Source organism: Leopardus geoffroyi, chromosome D3, assembly GCF_018350155.1.
Source record: "Leopardus geoffroyi isolate Oge1 chromosome D3, O.geoffroyi_Oge1_pat1.0, whole genome shotgun sequence".
Classification (NCBI taxonomy): domain Eukaryota; kingdom Metazoa; phylum Chordata; class Mammalia; order Carnivora; family Felidae; genus Leopardus; species Leopardus geoffroyi.
The window spans coordinates 72,346,063-72,360,287 of record NC_059339.1 but is presented as its reverse complement, the minus strand read 5'-3'; the positions used below and the strand labels follow the sequence as shown (position 1 = coordinate 72,360,287).

General features: G+C 36.3%; 1 protein-coding gene and 1 non-coding gene across 5 annotated transcripts in view; one reads left to right on the top strand and one right to left on the bottom strand.

The window, feature by feature from the left end:
- Positions 1 to 14,225, bottom strand: part of DCC (DCC netrin 1 receptor) — a 1,140,843-nt gene that overhangs the window by 201,737 nt on the left and 924,881 nt on the right. For all 4 annotated transcript variants that reach the window (XM_045458871.1, XM_045458872.1, XM_045458870.1 and 1 more), the window contains exon 13: positions 3,295 to 3,436. In XM_045458871.1, the coding sequence (XP_045314827.1) occupies positions 3,295 to 3,436 (142 nt within the window). The remainder of the gene's footprint in view (positions 1 to 3,294; positions 3,437 to 14,225) is intronic.
- LOC123588680 lies at positions 832 to 935 on the top strand. The gene has a single exon (XR_006707981.1). It is a non-coding gene; the product is annotated as a U6 spliceosomal RNA (small nuclear RNA).

The window sequence follows — 14,225 nt, the reverse complement described above, 5'->3', positions numbered from 1 at the left end:
TACAAATTCATATTTTATTTATAAATACCTACTTCACACACTAATATTGATTTAAAGTTGAGTTATTCATTGAATCATGTTTGAAATAATTAACATTTGATTTAGTATTTATCATTTTCATTAGGTAAGCAGTATTCCTTGATATGATTTTGACAAAATTTTCTAAGTAGCTGCCTATATTTGGATGCTTGGGGTATTTTTTTTCCTTAAAATTTTCTATTAAAGGAACAGTGCAATGAACATGTTTATAGTGAAAAAATTTGCAGAAAATATGGCTGCATAATTGGAATAAATTCCTAGTAGAAAACATAGATCATATATCTGTAAAGATCCCTCCCTCTTTCTCTCTCTCTCTCGCTCTCTCTCTCTCTCTCTCTCACACACACACAAACACACACACACACACACGTATATACACCTGTGTATAACAAATATCTACACATTGCTTTCCAGAGAGATTCTAGAATCATCTGGCCCACAGCAGTATATGAATATTAATTACGTCTCCCATATGCTTTCCAGAACAGGGTATCATCATTCACTTATATCTTTATTACTTTAATCCAAAGAAAATGTTAACTCATTTTTGTTTTAATTTGCATTTCTCTACTAATGAGCTTGAACATTGTTTCATGCATCTTGGCTATTTATAGTTCCATAAATTGAATATCCAATCCTGAGCTTTTCCATTGGAACACTCATCTTTTAATGAATTATTGTATAAAAAGGTAATTTTATATTTTTAAGCTTTTTCATCTGAGAAGGAAATAACTTAAAAAAAAGATTTCAGGGCTTCAAATACCATCATCTATTTTAAAAAAGTAAGGCTTGGTGCTTGTTCCCACAGCACATATACTAAAATCGGAGTGATAAAGAGATCAGCAGGACCCATGCAGAAGGATGGCTTGCAAATTCGTGAAGCATTCCACATTTTGTATGATATAGATGAAAATTTTAAGAAAGTGGATCCTGAGTTCTCATCATAAGGACTTTTTTTTCTTTTTTTAAATTGTACCTATATGAGATCATGGCTGCTGACTAAACTGTCAGCGTTAATCATCTCACAGTGAACACAAGTGAGGCCATTAAGTTGTATACCTTAAACTTATATGGTGGTATGTGACAATAATACCTCAGTAAAACCAGGGGTGAAAAAGTCTTGGATATAATTACCCTTAGAGACTCTTCATCTATTACATCTTAGGAATTCTATTAAAATTTTTTCAACAAGACTTTTTTTCTAATGTTGGTGATTTCTGTCAAAATAAACTACAGGTTACACCAACTATCACACTGAGCACATATGCCTCACTTCATTTATTTTTACCTTCTTCCCATAATTTCATCAGGAAAGAAGACATAAGATCTCGGCTTTTCTTAAGCTTTTTAAATGATGTGGTAGAGTGCCATAACTTCCTCTTAGAGGCAATAATACTTGTCTGAGAGATTTTTGTCCAGATATAAAACGAGTAATGTGATTTTTGACAACCTACTTGGAAGCACTTTCACCATTATGCTAAAATTTTATAGGCACAAGAGACAAGAAAAACACATCGAAAACCAAAAACCAAACACCAATAGCAGCAGCAGCAGCAGCAGCAACAACAACAACAACAAACCTGAGGGGGAAAACAGGTTTTGATCAAGTTGCAGAATGCGGACTTAAATGTAGCTTAAATGTAGCTTAAAATGTGTGTGTGTGTGTGTGTGTGTGTGTAACAAACTATGATTTCAAATGGAAATTTACTGAGCACATGGTATAGAGAAAGAAATAAATAAGGGATTACTTTCTTCTTTCCTCATTTGCAGTGATAGTTTATATTATCCATTAGGTGTAAGTTAAGAGTTTCAGTTTGTGTATTTTCCAGGACCCTTTTTATGTGCCACTCCAGAGTTGCTCAACTTTGCCTCCCAATCCTTACTAAGAGCCTCTGCTATATCATGCTTTGCCTCCCAAGCCCCAGGCAATAGTTCACACTCTCCTTAGAGCTATAAAGCCCTCCTTAGAGCTATAAAGCCCTCCTAAGTACTTACTGGTGCTACCCTAGACCAAGCCACCACCTCATAAAGGACTTACTGACACAGAGAGAATTCTATGTTTGCATACTCGCCAGATGCTCTGGCTTCTCAGGTGCTGTCTGCAGGTATAGAATGGATAACAGCCTATTGACAGATTGAGACCAATGATAGGCAAGAGAGGAACTGCTCATACTTCCTATCCAGCCACTGCCTATGATACATAGTACTTCATGCGGCCTCTCAGGAGACACCCCATGAGGCTGAACAAACTCTGTGTTTGCTCTAAACTTGTAGCCAGCTCAATGATAGCCACTGTGAAAGATTTCTCTCCTTCCCTGGTCCCTTTCTTTGTTTCCTCATGCGTGCTTTCTTGGGCTTGCACCCCCCAGAGGCATTGCCTTGAAAGCATATCTCAGACTGTTGTCCAGGAACCTGGATGGGCATGATAGTTCCAATAGTTAAAAAAATATATATGATTATTCATTTTGTAAAATAAGACACATTCTCTAAATATTGCATGGAAAACTGCATGGAATACTCCAGTTTTCGTAAAGAAGCTTGACCTACTATGATTTCCACCAATATTGCTACAAAAGTGAATTTACTTTTATGTTTATGGAAAGTAGAATAATCTGTTTATTTCCTAAACTACCCTCTCCACATTTTCCAGCCCCATTCTCACCACTGGAGATTAGGGGGAAAGGGATCAAAGTGACTTAAACTTGGAACCATTTGATTAGATGGCTTTTTTAAAATGTTTATTTATTTTTGAGAGAGAGAGAGTGAGTGGGGAGTGGCAGAGACAGGGAGACAGAGGATCCAAAGTGGGCTTCATGCTGATAGCAGAGAGCCTGATGCAGGGCTCAAACTCACCAACCAAGAGATCATGACCTGAGCTAAAGTAGGATGCTTAGCCTACTGAGCCACCCAGGAACCCCTGATTAGATAGCTTTTTAAAGTTACTAGTTAAAAAGTTAAAAGTTATTTGACAGAGGGGCTGTTGTTGAATAAGCAATGCTGAGAAACTAATACAGATTAAAAGATCTGTGATACATTTATAAGAGTATGGTCCAGGACCATAATATTTACTGAAAGCATTACAAAGATATCAAGTTAAAAATATAAAGGTTATTCTTGTTCAGACCAATAGATGTCACCTGTCAGGAAAAAAACAAACAAACAAAAAAGAATGTTTCCTTGAAGTGAGAGCATATTTTATTCCTAAAGCATTTAATTCATAAAAACCTTGCAAGACTGCACTATGTGAACACTGACCTGTGAACAGGTACCAGAGGTTGTTTGGCTCCAATGTTTCCATCTCACCCCTGCGGGTCGTCTTTCTGTGTCGAATTTTATAGCCAGTAATAAATCCATTTTGTGTTCCTGATGGAGGAGGCAGCCAGCTTACTTTGATACTCTGCAAAATAAAAGATGTAAATTAAAACATTGGAGAAAGTAAGGGCAACAGAGCAGGGTCAAAGAAATGACCCCAACTTAAGTAGGAATAAAACAGAGAGGCAAGAAGTGCTAGGGATTAGCCCCTATAACCAAATTAAATCCATTTTTACAGTTTGACAGTGCCCCTTTTTGTATTATTTTGACAAAAACACACAATTCATTTGATTATGTGCATGATCACCTCTCCTTTGTAAATGTCACTAAAATGACAGTAAAATGTTCTCAAGAGTAAAAAACCATAAGGAAATAGAGAATAGTAGTCTTAAGGATGAGAGATGTTAACAAATATTTAAGAGATGCAAACCGAGGGAAGTGTGGTGGCTGAGCCAAAGGAGAAAGATGAAACCTAAATTACTCCCTAAGAGATACTAAAGAATAACAAGGTGATTTCCATGACAAAATTCAGGGAGGGCTAGAAATTGTTGCGTCCTAAATACCTTGAAAGACAAGACTAAAGCATGGTGCTGAAATAAACGATGGGTTGAAAGTCATACGCACATCTAGGAAAATCAATCCACTAACCCTCAGTGTCCTTGGAGTCACTGGGAGTTTTATCCTTCAGGGACACTGAAACAGAGTCCACAGATTCAGAGATATCAGGCACAGAAGAGAGTACAGATGAGGGCAAGGGTTATTAAGTTGAAGAGAATAAGTCTTCTTTCATCATCTGTGTTCAATGCAATGACAACCAGATGTATATTGCCCAGGCAAATACCAAGTAATAATTCTCTAGAGAAAATTGTAAGTTTGGCCCTAGAGAAAACAGTAGCCAGGTTTCTAATTAACGCCCCAATAATGAGGCTCCCACTTAATCCACTCATGCACTTTGGAATCAGCTTTTTAGTACATATTTCATTTTAATGTTAACCAACATTGTAAGACTACAAGACATTTTGTTTTAAAAAGCTTTTAGTATAAAATAGGAAAAAATACAATCAAGCCCCAGAAACTGCTTGGGATTCTCTCTCTCCATCTCTCTCTGTGCCTCCTTGTTTGTGCACTCTCTCCCTCATCCTCTGTCAAAATAAATACATAAACTTAAAAAAAGTCCCATAATATTATGGCCCTTGAAGGAGACAACATTATGCTTAGAGTAGAAAAAGTATCCCAAAAACTGTTATTAATATTTAGATAATCTAAGATAAGATATTACATCTGTGAAAGGAATAGAGATACAGGAAAAATGAAAGATTCTTTTAAAATATTATGACATTTATAGTTTGGTTTCACCAGTTAAATATTCAATAAATTATCTGGAAGATGTATGAAAAGAAATCTTCTAAAATTCCGGGGTGGGGGGGGGGTAAGATGATCATAGAAAGATGATCATAGAAATTTGGGGGAAAAAAGATAAGAAATGAGAAGTTTAGTCTATAATTTCCAATATCCAACTAATAAGATGAAATAATGAAAATAAAAAAAAATAGGAGGCAGAAAATTAGCAAGGAACCAAAACAAAAACCAGAACTCTTTCCTGCAGTAAAAACCTTGCAGAACTGCAAGATTTGAGACTTTAGTCTGAAAGGGATTATGGATTTTCTGACACAATACATGAACAAGAACTACATTAAGGTACATTACTGTGAAATACTAGAGCCTCCTGGGGGAGAGAGGATAGGAAAGCTTCCAGAATGGAAGAAAGAAAGCAGGTCACATAAAAAGTAAAAATGGTAAGGAGAAAGATTTCTCAACAACATTCAAAGTTAGAAAACAATAGAAGAGTACTTATAAAATTCTATTCCTAAAGTATTTTAAACCTAGAATTCCAAGGCTATACAAATGTTATCAAGCATAAGGGAAAATAACTCAAGTATAAGAATATATGCTTATATAAGTATAGGGATGTTTCAGAAATACATGGTTTCAAAGATATCTCTCCATATTCCCTTTATCAGGAGTCTAATGAGGGTAAATTTCAGGAAAAGAAGAGTGCAAACAGAGAGAAAGATTTGAAATCCAAGAAACAGAGATTCCAAAACAGAAAAAAAATGGAATTCTCAGAAATATGATAAGGAAAAATTGAAAAGATTTAAGATTACACAAAGTGAGACACAAATCCAAAAGAGCACACACTACTTTCCACTTAGTATTGTATTCCATACATGTATGTATTCCATACATAATTCCACTTAGATGAAGTCCAAGAAGAGTCAAAATGAGTTTATAGTAAAAGAAAGCAGTCTAACAGTTGCCTACAGCAGTTGTACTAGGGAACTGATTGGCTATGGAAAGAGGGAGACTTTTTGGTGTTTTGGGAACATTCTGCATCTTCCTTTCACATTTGTTACATGGGTAGATAAAATTGTCAAAATGTATTGCTAAGGGTTGAATTGGGCCCCCACTTGAAATTCACATGCTGAAATACTAATTCCCAGTACCTCAGAATGTGAGTGTTTTGGAGGTAGGGGGTTTGAAGAAATCAAAAGGTTAAATGAGGTCATCAGTGTGGGACCTAATCCAGTATGACTGGTGTCACTCTGAGAAAAGGAAATACGGAGACACAGAAGAAGTCCATGCGAAGACGGTGGAGGAAGGGAGCCATTTGCAAGTTAAGGAGAGAGGACTCAGAAGAAACAAGCTTGCTGACACCTTGATCTTGGACTCCAGCCTCCAGAACTGTGAGAAAGCAATTATCTGTGGTTCATTTAGGGTTCCTCCTCTGTGGTGTTTGCTGTGGCAGCCCTAGTGAAATAATACAACCAGAGAAGTAAACACTGAAGATTTGTGCATTTCACGTTAATTAATTACACCTCAGGGAAGAAGAGAAGAAGGATCACAATGAAAATGCAGAGGAGGAGAAGGAAGAGTAGGAGGAGAAAAGCAGGAAGACGATTGGGCGTAGGGCTGCAGTGTACCAGAGGGCTAACTCCTGACCTAGGAATAAATCAGTAGGTGATACCTAAACCTGTGAATTAAAACTAAGGAATTAAAGGACAGCTACCTAAGCACAATTGCTGAAAAACATTAAGGTAAATTCCAGCAAAGAAAGGATAGTGAAAAGCGATGAACAGGGGAGTCTGGAGGGAATAGGAACTCCCTCCAGTTCCTCCAGGTTGGGGAGGAAGAGTCTTGGTTTTAGTTATACACCTATTTGGAAAATGAATGTGCATATAACACTACCATGAACATTTAAATCAATTAAAAACATTTTTTTTAATCTTTATTTATTTTTGAGAGAGAGACAGTGTGAACAGGGGAGGGGCAGAGAGAGAGGGAAACACAGAATCTGAAGCAGGCTCCAGGCTCTGAGCGGTCAACACAGAGCCTGACACGGGGCTTGAACTCACGGACCCCAAGATCATGACCTGTGCCAAAGTCAGAGTCGGACGTTTAACTGACTGAGCCACCCAGGTGCCCCTTAAATTAATTTTTAAAAATAAACATACAAAATTGTTCTTTTGAGGTGGTACAAATAAACAACTGTCAGAAAGAGGCCAGGCACAAAGTCACAGAATGGATTTCCGACCCCTCCAGCCCCCTACAACCCCAGGGCAACTTTGATACTGTTTCAATCATGTGGAAATGCAGCAGAGGTGTGGCAATATCTTCTCCAGGGAGACCCCAGTCTGAGCCTCTTCTTTTAGATCACTACAGATTAGCTATTGCTCTACAAATAAGTGTCTTTGTAAAAGGATTTAAAAAATTGGGTAAAGTCAGTTACTTGCTAAACATTTTTAACATGTCAATGTCATGCAAACTACAGTCAGTTCTCATCATTTGAGGCAGCAGCCATGTTCTATAAAGTTGCCACAAACACTGAATTTGCAAATATTGTAACATTGCTCTTAGGGAAAATGCAGGTGCAGGTTCTTATGAGCCTTTCATTACAACATTTTTGTCAACTTGTCAATAGGTAACCTTGTTTTATGTGCGTTTCTGTTTAAAGACATCCTATTTAATATTATTGTTGATACATTAACATTGAACTTATGGCCAATAGCACTGTAACTCATGCCAGAATGAAGTTTATCTAACACATGTATTTTCTCCCTAAGGCATATCACAGCCTCTTGGAATAAGCGATACTAAACAGCACTTCAGCATTACAGTTGGAGAGCATTTCAAATACCAAACTCAGACAGAAAGCAAAAATAAACAAATGCCCACCCCACCCCCAAAGTGGCACTTATTTGACCACAAAAAGAACACTTGGTTACAATATGAGAACTGAAACAAAAAGACAGAGTGTCTCCTTGTTCAACCTCAGCTGGGAATGTGTGCTTCTGGAAACTCATCTGTTTCATGGTCGTGGGTGTAACTGTAAAGGCAACGGGGGTATTGATTTGGGGTTACAAATACATTTTAGCAGGTAGGTGAATCTGCAAATACAGGCTCTCAAAATAATAAAGATCAACTGTAACTATATAATAAGCACATTTTAATAATTTTAGAGGAACTTAGCTAAATAGAGTTATTTAGAATAATCAGAATCTGATTATTTAAGTCAGAATATATCTGAAAGTGTAGAGCACTACTAAGATCATTTATTTCACCCTCATTACCCTTTAAATGTGACAAACTAAATGCCACTCTTAAAAATATTTCTTAACACTATTTTTTTTCCTTACTATAGACGTACCAATGGTCTAAGCACCTATGAGTTATGGTTTTTTATCCACACAATGACCCTATGAATTCGAGTCTATTGTTACAATTTTTGTACAATCATGTAAATTACGACACAGATGGTTAAGTATCTTAAACTGATGCAGCCATCAAGTGATAGAGGCAGGATTTGAACCGAGATTATATAACTTTGAAGTTGGCATTCTTTACTATTTAATACAGCCTCCCATGAGAGTTCAAGAGGCTGAGACTAATTCATTCAGTAATAATTCACTCAAAATAGATTAGCTGCACCTCTGCTGTGTAGAAAGCACCATCTTTAGGACTACGGAAATACCCAGATAAAGTCATGGTATATCCATTCTGGCTGAGGAAATTAGACACAAAAACTCATGATGAAAACACAAAGTGTCACATGCTAAAAGAGGTAGTCCCAGAAAATAGAATGGAATATAATAGACAGAGAGATTAATTCTATTTTACATGGTCAAGACTTCAAATATGAGTAGAACTTTACTTAGGGGATAGAAAGGGTATTTAAAATAAAGAGGATATCAAAAGCAAGCTCAATTTATCATGACAATGTATAGCACCTTCAACTGGGACAAATAGGAACAAATGGGACATATAGGACAATGTAATGGAAAGGTAGATTGGAAAAAAGTTAAAAGTCTTTTGGGACATGCAAAGGAGACATGTTAGATCAATACATTCATTTAAGGCATTTGGCTAATTCTTTGGGAGACAAACTAATAAATAAAATAGTAATATAATGTCCTTGGACCTCAAAGAATGCATAGCCTTAAATACACATACACTCACCTACTCCTTCTCTCCATTCCACACACATACATGCACATATGTGGATGTGTTCTTTACTCTCAAGTATCTTAGAAACTAGCAAAGAAAACTGGATTTGATGAATAGTTATACCTTATATTTATATTCCACAATTATCTTACTTTTATTTTTCAATACTTCAAGATAGCCATGAAAGATGTTATTACCATTTTACAAGTTTACCAAAGAGGAAACTGAGGCACAGAGTTAAATGATTGGCAGAAGTCATCTCATACTATCACAGAAAGATTATCTAATGTTTGAGCTTAATGTTTTTTATTATTTTATGCTAAAATAATCATAGAACTTATACCTGGCAATTCTACTCAAAGTGTCCTACAAAACATTCTCGAAAGGAATAAAAACTGAATTTAAATAATTTTTAATACACCCAATCAGCTTTCCCAAAAGTAGCCCTTGGCAAATCACGAAGGGTTATTTTCTAAGGACTACAAGCTTGTTTTTTAAAGTCAAAAGTAAATTCAAATAGAAAACAAAAATACAAATGAAGACATTAAACTTTGACCAAGAGGTAGAACCTTATGATTTCCAGTTAGCGCTTTGCCTTGTCTTTGACGAGTGACCTCTCGTAAGTCTAATAAATGACTCTAATCTTAATGCACATATTGAGAAATGGAGAATAATTGTGCTTAGTATGTCTACCAGATGATTGTAAATCACGTGTTAAGCCTGGAAAACTTAATTATACTAATGATTACATGAGCAATATTTAGTTTTTGACAGATAATAATTTTTCTTGATCATATTTGAGGATTTTCAGTGATCGTATAAATTATTCCCACATAGCCAATACCTTACTATCAATGTCTAGCAGCAATTAATTAATAGAATCAGTTATACACTCTACATGCCAGGAGGCAAACCCCCTCAATGGTTATCATTCATCTTTGGAAGTAATTTCATCATTTGTATTCATCCTCATATATGGGCAGTGGCTAAGTTTATTAGCATCTTTTATGCTTTCTCATCGATTTCAAGCAAACACCAGCAGATGGCTAATGGTTCTGGTCGTCAAATTCTTTCTTTGTAGGTTCTGCAGACATGGCTAGATGTCCCAAATTATATTGGTTTGGGAAGTTAATTGAAAGTGTTCAGTAAATTTTTCTAATTCTATGGCATAATGTATCTTATTTTCTGTATGAGACCTGTTCTGTCAGTGCTCAGTAGCTTAGACTTCATTGGCCATCCCCCCACAAAGCCACCAAAAGCTATCACTGTTAGGGGAACATTCTTGTACCTAGTCTTCATGGGTAAGCCTAGTAATTATTTTTATTAAAAATACTTAACACATGACCTTCGACTTTTGAAAAATCAATTCTAGTAGCTGTGACTTGACTTTTGGTTCTTTCATTACTTGAGAGGTTGAAATTAATCCTTTTCAAGCTGTTGAAGTGTTCTATCTTGAATCAAGGATTAATTTAACTTTTTTCCCCCCAGTTTTGAAATAAAAGAAGAACTGTAAAATTTGGCTTCTTCAAATCTTTCCATCTCCTCTTTGATTATCATAAAAATGAATTAATTTTCAAGTCAGCACAGTGGGAGCAGTTAGGTTTAGTGATTGAAAAGAAAAGATCTTCCTGGCCATTATTTTCTAACTTTTTTGAGATAACCCTGTTGAGTTTGTTGATGTGGTATTCTCCTTTTGATGGGCTCCATTAATTCATTTCTTTATTTTTCCTTTACTCTAGAATATGTAGTAAATAATATGTAGTAAATAGTAAATAACAAAACAGAAAACAAAAACTGGTAAGTCCATCACCCCAAATTTTTCTCAGAAGCCACATTTCATAAGCTTCTATTTTTAAGTCCACGTATCCCACTGCACACTGACATTTTACTTTACTCTCGATAGAGTGGACTGCTGAGAAAGACAAGCCCCATTCCAAACATGGTCAGTGGCTTTAGAATGAGCCTTTTTTTTTTAAAGTGGTTTCATCTGGATAGCATTCCCATAGAAGGGAATTAAAGGGCACCATTTGAAAGAAGGTCCTAGCAGGAAAGAAGAATGCTTTGGCCAGCACAGCAGGAATCTAAGGATCTTGAAACTTACTTGAATATAAGTTTTGAACTCTGCTCCTTATTTCTGTTCTGTACTTCTGGTAACTTGTTGAATCTCACATGAACTTGCTTGAAGAATGAAGTATGCTTTCAGTACTCATGACACCCTATGACTTTTCATTAGAGTGCCCATAGGCATTTTTAAAGAATCTCTTTTTATTGTATCCCTCATCTTACTTATATTCCCTTATTTACATTCTCTCTGCTACTGCTGTAATTCAGATCTTAATTTACCATTGCCCAGAATATTGCCACAGCCAACCGATTGATACCCACGCCTCCAGGTACTACCCTTCTCACACCCAACCCATATCAGTTACCTTCCTTATCAGTGAGTGGGACATTTAAGTTCTCTGCCTCGGTTTGCTCATCTGCAATATGGGAAGTACCTACCTCAAAAGGATTGTGGTGTGGATTAAAGGAGAGGAAGGGAACTTTCTTGAAATTCAAGGGAGGGAAGGAGTAAAGAGAAAAAGAGTGAGGCAAGAGGGTCAAGAGATTAAGAGATGGAAAAGGGGAAAATAAAGGAAAAAGTAAACAAGGGTCAGAGAGAAAAAAGCAAGACCCCATACAGCAGCAATGCTCAACAACTTTTCTTCTACACATCAGGAGGGGCACTGAGAGATAAATTACCTAGTAACACCTTTTAAACTCCTTTTCTCGATGACTATTTACTGAGCAATTTACTCTGTAGATTACTATTGACATTTCTTGTTGTAGCCTATAGACCCTTCCAGCATGGGTGGTAAAGAAGAGACCTTGGAATACAATGGAGAGTAGAGGAATGTGAAAAAGTGAAGAAATTCTGGGGCACCTGGGTGGCTCAGTTGGTTCAGCATCCGACTCTTCATTTAGGCTCAGATCATGATCCCAGGGATGTGAGATTGAGCCCCACACTGGGCTCCATGCTGAGCCTGCTTGGGATTCTCTCTCTCCCTCTCCTTCTGCCCCTCCCTGGCTCATGCTATCTTACTCTCAAAGTAAATACATGAACTTAAAAAAAAGTGAGGAAATGCTATAAATACTTTTGTAGGTAGATTTGACAGGACACAGTGATTTGTTGAATGTCACACATAAAGAAGGAAAAGTCATCAATATTGACTCTCAGGTTTCTGGAATAAGCAACTTGGTAGATGATAATACATTTTCTGGGATAAGGCTGTCTGAAAAACAATCTACTTTCAAAAGAAAAAAAAAGTTTACTGGACCTGCCAGTAGTATCAATAAATGACACTTCACAGAGGATGCAGAACTAAAGGCTACCCATATTAATAATATTCTAGTTAATGTTGGGAAGGGTATTTTCTAATTTTATCATTTAGAATAAATGATACTGGAAGGGTATTTTCTAATTTTATCATTTAGAATAAATGACACTGGGAAGGGTAGTTTCTAATTTTATCATTTAGAATAAATGATACTGGGAAGGGTATTTTCTAATTTTATCATTTAGAATAAATGATACCTCAATAATATCAAAATTATACAATAACAAAATTTAATGATTAAATTTGATATTTATCTAAATACTTGGTAAATATTTCATTGGTGCTGAAATAAACTAAATTGAATTTTGAACTGGAATAGAACTTAATTCGCTAATTCAACAGTATTTTAAATTTTATTATGCGTATAATTGTGTGGACAATTTCCAAAAAAGTGTTTTGCCTTTTTCTGAACCACTTTATGGGACTTTATGGGACTAACCAAGTATGGATTTGATAAAATGTTGATAAAATATTAGTAAGTGCTATATATATTTTTCCTGCAGATATATACTATTCCTGCAGATTTGACATGTTTTTTACTTCACTATCATAAATATGCAATCTCTTGTGATAAGTGAAGTCAGAAAGCTGGATAGCATACTAAAATTGGCATTCTTGAGTTCATGTAGGCAGCTATTATCCAAAATGACAAAAAGCCATATTTGCAAATAACATATTTGTGTGACACATTTCCAGAGTGAAGTCTGTTAGTACCACTCAGGTCTAAGTTACATATTTGTGCAATAATAAAAGTATGTTTATATACAAATTGAAAAATACTTGACTTTAAATAAAATTTTGTATCCTAAATTCAGGTAAGAAACATTGCTTTGTTTTATTTAAAAATGATGAAAGCTAGGCTGTTGTGATCTTGTTTAACGACTTTGAAATAATACAAACGTTTCCACATCAATAGGTTAGTTTAGTTGTAAAATAGTGTTCCTTTGATCTCTGTCCTGGTGGCCCCTAGGTCCTCATAGTGCCAGTGGGAGTCCTACCTGGAGATTAAACCCTACTTATGGCCACTCTGGAAAAATCCCCTTCCTGGTTATGTTGTGCTAAGCCACGTTGGGACAATTTCTCAGGTTGCTCAACTTCAAATCATATACTGCAAACCCACCTTGATTTGGGTCTTAGTTTTAGTGACTGGGTTTCTCTGATGAGAATGCTGCCATGCATCTTGTTCAATGTTGTTTTACCTTGGTGATCTGCCTAGTTCTTCCAAAACGCCCAAGACTGAGTCCTCCAGGAGCTCCTATCTCCTTGGTGAATCTGGGGCTGGCAGACTTCCCTGACAATAGTTACTAACCTTTCTGAATCTCTGCATTACCTGCTTTCACATTCTGAACTCCCCAAACCTACTTAGTCTCCTGATTTACCACCTGAAAATCCTTGTCAGCCCTTTCTGACTCCACCCACTAGGTACAGCTGCTCTCTACCACTCTGTCTGGATACTAGTCTTCCTGAAGGAACATCCCTCATCACCTTCCTCACTCCTGATTGAGGGGAACAGCCCTCCTGACATTGGCTCTGAATTCCACACCCATTCATCCCACACCACTGTCTTTTTCAGGTGTAGACAGTGAGCACATATGAGATTTAAAAAAAAAAAAAAACACACAGTGAGAAATGGCATCTGGAATATGCTCTATTTATTATATGCACATTTTTATATTTCTTGGAGTAAACTGGGCTAAATTTAATTTGATGCTGGGAAATTGACATGCCACCACTTTCCCTGCTCCTGTAATCAAATTCTAAGAGCTCAACCTTGACAATTCCAAGGAAAAAAGGGGAAACTAATCCCTTACCTAACTCACTTCAGTTTAGTAGCATAGGGGAATTGAACCAGTAAATTAAGGTCAAATAGGTTTCCAAACCTACACTGTAAGAACATCAATCCATCACTGTCCATAAAGACATAGGGCATCCCATGTATACCATTAACTGGGCAGTCTGTTAAGTTAGTACTTTGCATATTTTCAAAGCAATATT